General features: G+C 42.0%; 2 protein-coding genes across 2 annotated transcripts; both read right to left on the reverse strand.

The window, feature by feature from the left end:
* Positions 1-484: 484 nt before the first annotated feature.
* Positions 485-1,497, reverse strand: LOC141844527 (protein VACUOLELESS GAMETOPHYTES-like). Its single transcript, XM_074732560.1, has one exon. The coding sequence runs from the start codon at positions 1,384-1,386 to the stop codon at positions 529-531; it is 858 nt and encodes a 285-aa protein (XP_074588661.1). The 5' UTR covers positions 1,387-1,497; the 3' UTR covers positions 485-528.
* Positions 1,498-7,175: 5,678 nt separating this feature from the next.
* LOC141844299 (RING-H2 finger protein ATL80-like) lies at positions 7,176-8,090 on the reverse strand. Its single transcript, XM_074732338.1, has one exon. It carries the CDS (start codon positions 8,067-8,069, stop codon positions 7,536-7,538), a length of 534 nt encoding a protein of 177 aa, XP_074588439.1. The 5' UTR covers positions 8,070-8,090; the 3' UTR covers positions 7,176-7,535.
* Between the last annotated feature and the right edge of the window lie 2,002 nt (positions 8,091-10,092).

Consider the following 10,092-nt stretch of genomic DNA (forward strand, 5'->3'; position numbering starts at 1 on the left):
AAAAGATTATTTGTCTCTTTATTGTAATTTTGATGCTTGACAAATGTGTTGAGTGATTTGAGTTTAATAAATTGAATTGAGTGTGCAAGATGAGATAGTTCAAGGCTAGTTTATGGATGTTTCTGGAGCATGGTTGAGTTGGTTAGTACGGAGCAGATTTGCTGAAGTGGAGAAGGATTGAATCTCGACGAAACCAATGTAATGCCCTCCTCCGTAATAGTCAACTGCAATTTTCTGATGTACCTCCTTACAGATCGTCATAGAACCGACCGTGTGGGGCCGCTGGATGGTGGATTCCATCTTTTGTTGAAGAAGGTTGGTTGATGGGCTATTGGATCGAGCATAAGTCATGGAAAACTTCAATCTCGATGAGATGCCATCAAGCATAATGAGAATTTGAAGATCCAAAAGATATAAGTATTGTATTTTGATTAAACTCAGCTTAAACTCGATAAAATTTATGATAAATAAGTTTAAACACAAGTTTACGACTTTGCTCATTTAAGTAAAACGATAAGTTCCTTCTCTTCACTGCTGAACTGAATCACCAAATGAATCAGCTTCAGTGCCGTATTCCATGTCCATCGTTGAGCTTCCGTCGCCGGCGCCGGCTCCGACCATGCTCTGCACCACCTGGTTCGCCGCGGTGTTGACGAATCCTCGCACCATCTGGTTCATCACGCTTCTTCCCAGTCCCCCCAGACCGCCCATTGCCAATCCCAGTGGCTGCCCTATGCCACCCACCGGCCAGCCTTGCAGACCTCCCCTGTTTCCGCCCATCCCTCTGGCCGCCGGCAGTGCTCCTCTTCCGAGCGGTAGCCGCGGGGCCGGTCGCGTTGGCGGCTGGGCCGGCGCGGGATCTGCGGCGGCGCATCCGACGTGGGCGTCGAACTCGCACGTGGCGCAGCGGTAGAGCCAGTGGTTGCCGCCTACGCCTCCGCAGGCGTCGCACGAGAAGCCACCGCCGTCCTCGTAGGGGGCGGAGAAGACGAGGGCGAGTGGGTGGTCGTGGGCTGCGTGGGCGACGGAGAGCGGCATGGAGGCGCAGCGGGCGTGGAAGTCGACGCAGCAGAGCGCGCAGCGGTAGGAGAAGCCGGCGGCCCCGTGCTGGCCGCAGGCGGCGCAGTCGAAGAAGGCGGCGGCGAGGAGGGTGAGGGAGTGGTGCGAGTGCGCCGGGTGGCGAATGCGCGGCGGCATCTGGGCGCACGCCACGTGGAGCGCGTAGGCGCAGGGCTTGCAGGAGTAGTAGGCGCCGGCGGAGGCTGGGAGGGCACAACCGGCACAGGTCGCCGGCGGGGCCGTGGAGCGGTGGTCCGGCGAGGTGAGCTCCAAAGGGTGAGGGTGGCTGAAGTGGTTGACTCTTGCATCGTAGCCCAATCTCCCCATGCTCAATCCTCAATTCCTCTTCTCTCCTCGGCTGGGAATTGATTCTCGTTTCTTGATTGTTGATGGAAGAAGCAATCGGATTGTGGCTATGAAATTCAGAACGACACAAAGTCAAAGTCAACGGAACGTGTTGACTTGTCTAGATGCTGAGCTGTACAGCTGGCAGCGTTGACTTTTGGATCATTGGTTTGGAGGGATGAACAGCCATTTAATATTTTGTTTCTCTTTTCTATTTTATAAAATCAGAAGGATAAAAAATGAAAAAGCATTATGTCCTTATTTTTTTAATTATAAAAAAAAATAAGAATGGCACAAGTCAAAGTCAACGGAATTAGATATGCATTATTACTTGGCTAGATGCTGAGTTGTACAGCTGGCAGCGTTGACTTTTGGAACATAGGAGAAATGGATAGCCATCTAATATTTCTTCTCTTTTTTTTTTATAAAATCAGAAGGATAAAAAATGAAAAAGCATTATGTACTTATTTTTTAATTATCAAAAATATCTTGTTAGTGCAACTGGGGATCATAACCAGATAATCTTTCGGTTATCTTTTGATATTTTTTTTATTTTAATCCATCGTAAAATAGAAATTATCCATAAAATTTCTATGTATTAAAGGGTCATACTCTACCAAATACTTTAATGCTCAATTTACTTGGTAGGATGGATTCAAAAAATTGAGAAAAGTTTTTAGCGCTTAAAATTTGTCACTGTTTATTTCACAAGGAATGATGGATTATTTATTCTTTCCCTCGTTTACTTTATTATGAAAGGATAGACGGATGCCCCCGGTAGACCCGACCATGGTTCGGAATCGACGGTTCGACTATTCGGAACCGCCGGTTCGACGGTTCGTGGCAGGTCGACCCTTAACCTTAACCGCCCAAGACGGTTACGGTTCACGGTTCGGAACCGCCGGTTCACGGTTCGGTTCACAGTTCGCCACGGTTCGCGACGGTTCGAGATTATTATATTAAAAAATTTAAAATTTAAAATTCAAAATTTATTAAAAAAAAAAAGGGCTTGCACTTATTAAGTTGCCTACGTATCCCCTTAGGGTATTGGGGAATCAAAGCTCACGTAGTTCTTTTACATCACTCACTTCCATTCCCTCCCGTTCCTCCCGTTGTATTCGTTCCTTCCATATCAAATTCTTCGGCTTCATCTTCTGAAAGTTGCATTCCTTGGATTCTTTTCTCGGCTCTGGTCCAATCATCGAGTAATGCTTGGGCTTCCAATGAGTCGGGAGACATAGTTGATCGCCGTTCATCTAGTATGTTGCCGCCGGTACTGAATGTCTGCTCCACAGCAACAGTTGACACTGGACATGCTAAAATTTCTTTGGCAATTACAGAGAGAACGGGAAAGCTTTGAGCCTTCTGTGACCACCACTTTAAGATATCGAAATCTTCACTATCTGCTTCACTAAAATCAAAAGAAGTGGTAAAATAATTCTCAAGTTCCTGTGTGGAACTTGAGGATCCTCGTGGACGTTTCGTCCGTTCTTTTAATAAAAGTTGTGCTTTGGAAAGTTTTAAATTAGTACTAATAGTTTGTTGTTGTGTTTCAGAAATATTAGTTTGTATTCCATATTTCACATAATATTAATTATAAATATCATTTAAATAATTTCTAATAATATATATAATACTAGCTGGATCAGGAGAAGAAGGATCTTTAATAGGAATTAAAGCGTCATAGTATAAAGTTAGCATTTCTTGTAAAACTTCTAATTTAAATCTAGGATCTAAAGCAAATGCAACTAAATAAATTTCAGGAATTAAATAAAAATATTTTTCCCATTTAGTTTTCATAGCTAATATACAAGAAGTTAAAGCTTCATTATTGATATGTTCATTTAAAATTAATACTATACTACAAAAATTTACTAAAACTAAATGAGCAGTGGGATAATAAACACCGGAAAGTTGTTCGGTTGCATCATTAAATACTTTTAAAATTTCACAAATAATACTACAAATATTCCATTGTTGTGAAAATAAATAAATATTAGTATTACTATTTTCTGCAAAAAATAAACATAATAAATCTTTATATTGAAATGAATCTTGTAATAATTGATATGTGGAATTCCAACGTGTTGGTACATCACGTGGAAATTTTTTAGGTCTCATTCCATTAGCTCTACAAAATCTACCCCATTGTTTCATCATAGATGGATGAGACCATAAATATGAAATTGCAATTCTAATTGGTTTAATATAATTTTCTAAAAGTCTTAATCCATCTTGAACACATAAATTTAAAACATGGCATACACAACGAATATGAAAAAATAAACCACCAATAACAGGTTGACAAACAAATTTTAATTCATCTATAGAAGCGGTATTAGAACTAGCATTATCTAATGATATTGAAAATATTTTATGAGTTAATCCATATTCTTCTAAAATTAAACATAATAATTGTGCAATATTATGGGCAGTATGTGATTCATCAAAAACTCTATAAGCTATTAACCTTTTTTGGAGGATCCAAGAGTTATCAATCCAATGACAAGTTACACCCATGTAAGAATGAGTTTGCCAATGATCACTCCAAATATCGGCACATAAAGAAACTTTATTATTTAATTTACTAAATTCATCAATTAAATTCTTTTTTCCTTGTTTTACTAATTTTTTAATTGTACGAGTAAGTGTAGTCCTAGGAACTAGACCCGACCACGGGGGTCCAGCCCGGACCCGGCCCGGAACCGGACCGTTGACCCGGTTAGCCGGGCCGAACCGGAACCGGCCCGGCATCCCGGGGGCCGGTTAAGGTTCAAGCCTCATTGAACCGACGGTTCAGCCGGTTAACCGGCGGTTTGAACCGCCGGTTCAAACAGTAAATGTTGTTTGAGTTTTTTGGGCTTTTTTGATTTTTTTTTAACGGTTTTTATATTTTTTAATGTGTGTTCAATAATTTGTATATAAAATATATTTAATTAAATTACAATTTAATATATTGTTGCTAGGGATCGAACCATGACATTCTGAGACACACACACATGTACTCACCACTGTTCTACAACACCTTTTGTTTGTAAAAGTAATATAATTATATATATACTATATTTATATTTATTTAATTCAAATCCATTTTAAGACGCCGTTGATGGGGAACGAACGCAATTCTCATCGGTCTTGGAATATGCACCACTAAACTACATCGACTTTTCTCTATTTTTTTCAATATTTCTTTTATATAAATTTTAAATTTTAAATTTTTTAATATAATAATCTCGAACCGTCGTGAACCGTCGCGAACCGTGAACCGAACCGTGAACCGGCGGTTCCGAACCGTGAACCGTAACCGTCTTGGGCGGTTAAGGTTAAGGGTCGACCTGCCACGAACCGTCGAACCGGCGGTTCCGGAATCGGCGAACCGGCGGTTCCGAACCGTCGAACCGGCGGTTCCGACCGTCGAACCGGCGGTTCCGAACCGTGGTCGGGTCTACTAGGAACACGTTTAGCAGATGGATTAAGAGATTCTTTACAAAAATCTTCAAATGTGCATTTAGATCCAAAACTAAAAGAAAGATGTTCTACGGAAACAAATTTAGCTAATGACTCTCTTAATTTATTATCAGAATATAAAAATAAACCAGAATCAGTACTACTACCGCTAGAAAATCTAGATAATTGTGTTTGAGAAAGGTCGAGTCCATATTCCGTCAGGTGCTTCGTTTCTACATGTCGTTTTAACGACCCATAGCCGCCGCCGGCTTGGAATTTGTAGGAAGCATTGCAATGCTTGCATTTTGCACGCATTTCTCCCGTGGAAGAGTGACTTTCTCAAAATGTTTAGTAAAAATAGAAGATTTTAGAGGAGGATTATCCCGAACCTTAGAAGTAATTGCTTCAGTACTTCCTTGTGTTTCGGGCGTCGGAAGGTGTTGGGCGGCCTCGATCTCATCATCGGTGGATTGAATGTTGGGAATGGGATCCTCGTGCGCTATTTCTTTTCCCCTCCGAGATCGATGTGAAGAACTTCCACCGCGGCCTCCTTCCATTGTAGTCGAAAGATGGAGTCGGAACTCGGAAACGCGAACTTACGAAGTTGAGAATGAGAGATTGAGAGTTAGAGAGTAGAGAAGTGTGTGAAAATGATGAAATGAACTCCCTATTTATAGAATTTGGATCATAACGGACACTAAATCATAGCCATTGATCAAAAAACGGTCAAATGATCCTAATCGTTGAAAAAAAAAAAAAAAAAAAATACGCCTCCAACGGCTCTGAACCGCCGGTTAACCGGCGGTTCAGAGCCGTTGGAACCGGCGGTTCGGACTGTTGGAACCGCCGGTTCGACCCGCCGGTTAACCGGCGGTTCGCCGGTTCCAAATGGGTTGAACCTTAACCGGCCCGGCATCCTGCCGGGCCGGTTACGGTTTGGCCCGGCTAACCGAGTCAACGGGTAACTGGGCCCGTTGACCCGGGCCGGTTCCGGGCCAGGTCCGGGTTGGACCCGGCCCGTTGTCGGGTCTAGCCCCCGGGGCATAGCTGAGTTGCGCGCTTATGATGAAGCAGACTTGCAGAAGAGGGCAAGGGTTCGAATCTCGACGAAGTCGAGCAATATCCTCCTCTGTCGTGATCAACTACAATTTCTCGATTTACCTCCTCACAAATGGTCGTGGAGTCAACCGTATGGGGTCGCTGGGGTGGCGGATTCTACCTTTTTGCAGAAAAAGAAAGGATAGACGGATAGATTTACGAATTCATTGATCAATTTATTAACAAATTTTTATCCATTCAAAATCGGACGGAACGTATTTCTTCCCCTCCCGTCATGTCTCTCACGTCCCTCCCTGTCCTCAACCTCGTAGCCAACACCCTTGCACAACCGGCCTAGCACGGGCACTCATGCTTAACGTGAGTAACAGGTGCCCCTCACAGCCGCTCATGCTCATCATGAGCAACAAGCGTCTCCCTCATAGCCGCTCGTGAGTACAAGCTGCAAACCCCCCCCCCCCCCCCCCCCCCCCCCACACTGTCGCTCACGACCTTGCGGTGACATCCCTGGACGGCCGCTCACGAGCACAAGCGACGGGCATCCCCTCATAGCCACTCGCGAGCACAAGCAATGGGCATCCCCGCACAACCACCCACGAGGGAGGGGAGTAGTGGCGTCCCCGAATGATCAGTCACGAGCATGAGCGACAGGAGTCCCCGCACAATTGCTCGTAATTGCTCGTGAGCACGACCGCTTGTAAACACGATCACTCACGGTCGCTCGCAAGTGCGAGCCGTGGGCATCCCCACACTACCTTCTCTTCTTTCTCGAGTTGCTCTTCTCATAGGGATATTTTTCGACAGTTGATTCCTTTCTCTCACTCATCTATCCGTCTATCTGAGTAAACTGAGCATATCCTTTTTTTGTCGTTGTCAACTGCAGTTTCTTGATTTACCTCTTCACAGATGGTCGTGGAGCCGACCCTGTGAAGCTGCTGAGATGACAGATTTCACCTTTTACTAAGGAGTAAACTGAGCATAAAACACAAATATCCAAAATCTCAGTCGATCACTTTAATAAGACTTAACCGCATTTAAGGATACAATCTAGAATTCCAATAATTGTAAACTGACAAGATTATGAAAGCAGTATTGATGCCAACAACTACAAACCATTATGCTTAACATCCATGGCTGTCCAACTCCAAACTCATGCTGTCGGTTGCAATTCCCTACTACTTCGTCTTCTTCCTTGCAACTCTGTCTGTTTTACAGGCACACAAGGAATTAAACCCTATTTTCCTAAACTAGTGCTAAAGATCCTTCATTCGTTATGTTAGTTGAGTTTTCTCCTGCAAAGACACAGAATGCTGGTAGTTGAACCAACCCTATCAAATCCCAATTGCTCCTGGTAGATCGATACTGCTTACTCTATCAGATACAGCCCATAAATGTATCGAGCTAATTATTGCTCTTCATATTGTTGTTCAGCTAAAACAAACTAACATCAAAGAGACAGGATTTATCTAACATGGAGAAATGATGATCATTTCTTTAATACCCTTCTTGTTGATCAGTGCTTCGTACGAAGAGAAATGAACTAACTCCTTAACAGAGGTTTTACACGAGTATCAGCAAAACTTTGAACAGAGAAGACCAGCTGAAGGAAGCAAGTAAGTTGGTTGGATTCAGGGTCTGAGAGCACCAGTGGGGGCCGACGGCGCCAGCTCCGGCTCGGCCACGTCGATGGAACCCTCACCGCAGCCCTGGCAGCGGGAGGGATGAAGCGGGAGGACGAGGAGGCGGCGGCAGGAGGGGCAGCTGGAGTGGTGGCGGAGCCAGGCGTCGACGCAGCCGACGTGGAAGCCGTGGCCGCACTGCGGGAGCACTCGGAGCTGGTCCCCCTCCTCGAACTCCGCCAGGCAGATGGGGCACTCCGCCGCCGGTCCGTCCCCCTCGCCCTCGCCGCCGCCGTAGGAGACCTTGGGCAGCCGCCTCAGGGCTTTCTTCTCGAGGCCCTTGCCGGCCGCCGCTTGCAGAGGGGGGCGGCCCGCGCAGACGCAGCGGACGACGAGGGTGAGGCCGGCGACGCTGACCATGGCACAGAGCAAGGAGGCCAGAATCACCACCACGTCGGTGTTGGTGGTCTGCGCCGGAGAAGAGAGCAGCGGCGGCGGAGGCCCGTCGACGCTGGTGGCGAGAAATCTAGCGGAAGGAGGCATTCAGACGGAAGAACAGAGACAGTCTCGGGATTGGGCACAGCCTCCAACGCCACCAACAAAATAATAATAATAATAATAATTAAGGTTATTTGCATATTGATCCCTTCAAAAAAAATAATATCAAAATGTCACTTTTTTTTCGAATCTATTAGAGCATCCACAACGCAGGTGGCGTTATAACGCCATGGGCTCCACTGCCACGTGGTAGTCGATCAGCCTCTCTCCTCTCTTTCACTCCTCCCTTGCTCCTCCACGTCGCTCTCTCCCTCCTCCACATCACCCTATTAACGCGCATTGAACGCGTGTTGCGGATGCCCTTAGGAATTTTGAAAGTAGAAGGTCTTAAAAGAAAATCTTAGAAATCTAATGGCCCTCCTTGAAATATATACGCGTCTTGTAATATGCGAATTGTCCACAACAGAATATCGGAGCGCCCGGAAAAAAAAAATAGTGTCATTTTTATTTTTTTTAAATTTTTTTTTACTTATGGTTAAGCCATTTAATATTTTTTCCTTTACGATTTAGGGGTTGGGTTAGTATTAAACACATAAAAATTTTTAAAATAAAAAAAATTTAATTACTCATGAAGTGTGTAAAGTTATTATCCTGTCCTCCTTATCCAACACATCCTGTAAGCAACTAAATTTTTTGATTTTAATTTTTTTTTATTTAATATTATAACTCAATCTCTAAACTCTAAAAAAATAATTTATTGTAAATCAAAAAAATAAAAAAAGATATTGTTCATGTTTCGGGTGATCGGAACTCTTTTGGGTGGCCCGAATATTCTGTCAAGAAATAAGCATGATAATCATTGAGAGTGATCCAAATAAAAACAAAAGAACTTCCACATCTTCGAAAAAGAACTTGAGATGGACGAAAGTGAAATGGATAAACATCAATTGGAATCTAATTTTTGTGTGGATGGAAATCACATATGACGAAAACTAAGTCAACTTAAATCATGTTTTTGTATTTAGTGTAGTTTTCCACATGATTTTCCATAATCATTTGTTAATATAAGGAAAAATTAATGGATCTTATAATTATTCAAAATTGATATGTTTTTTTTAAAATATATAATATAGTTTAGTTAAGTTAAAATTTAGTTGATTATTAAAATTTAGAATATGTATAAGTAAATTATCCAATGATTTTTATATTATAATTTAGTCAAATAACAGTTTTTATATATCTAGTTTATTGTAAGAGTTCAATCATAGTTTGGTAAAAAAAATATTTTTATATTATTTTCACATATTTAGTATTTAGACTTTATTATCTTTATTTAGATTCTTAATAAATTTTAATGAAAACTTAATTAAATGTTGTAAATTAAATCCGTAATTCTAATAGATAGTGATTAATGCATCGATCAATTTTAATATTAAATTAAGTTTATATCAAAATTTAATTATTATAAGATGAAGTGTTGATGCCATCTGATCCAAGTTGGTCAAGTTTGGTTGACAAAGTTTGAGTCATGTTCGAATTGAGTTTCGAAATTTGATCAATATGCTTATTAATCAGAGTGAGACGTTAAGTGAAAGGAGCAGTTTATTGGAGAGAGTTTGTTGGTGCAATCAACCTCAGATTAAGTTACTAAAATTGATTTGGATATGGATGGTTGAGTACAAAGTTAAATAGGTTAAGATTGACTTAATATTTGATATTGTAAAAGTCCAAAGTAAATCACAGTTAATCGAACACTTGACAGTTGGAAGTTCAATAGAAAATTTGTATGTAGAAAAATCCAAGTGGATCACGGTTGACTAAACAACACTTGATTATCGAAAGTCCAATAGAATGTTGGCAAGTAAAGAAAAGTACACATATATCACGATTGATCAGACACTTAGTGATTGGAAATTCAATAGTTAATTATTAAGAGTAAAGTCCAAATAGAACATAGAAGATTAGACACTTAACATAAGAAAGTGAGGTACAAATAGGTTATAAAGGATCAGACACTTAATATGAAATGTGAAATATAGGTGAGCCAAGATTGATCGAATATTTGACA

This window comes from Curcuma longa, chromosome 13 (genome assembly GCF_044706935.1).
Source record: "Curcuma longa cultivar G26 ecotype Majalengka, Jawa Barat chromosome 13, ITB_CL_G26_1.1, whole genome shotgun sequence".
NCBI lineage: Eukaryota > Viridiplantae > Streptophyta > Magnoliopsida > Zingiberales > Zingiberaceae > Curcuma > Curcuma longa.

What these genes read in the sequence shown, in the direction of transcription:
- LOC141844527 (XM_074732560.1), bottom strand. Translation starts at nt 1,386, where the DNA reads ATGGGGAGATTGGGCTACGATGCAAGAGTCAACCACTTCAGCCACCCT.
- LOC141844299 (XM_074732338.1), bottom strand. Translation starts at nt 8,069, where the DNA reads ATGCCTCCTTCCGCTAGATTTCTCGCCACCAGCGTCGACGGGCCTCCG.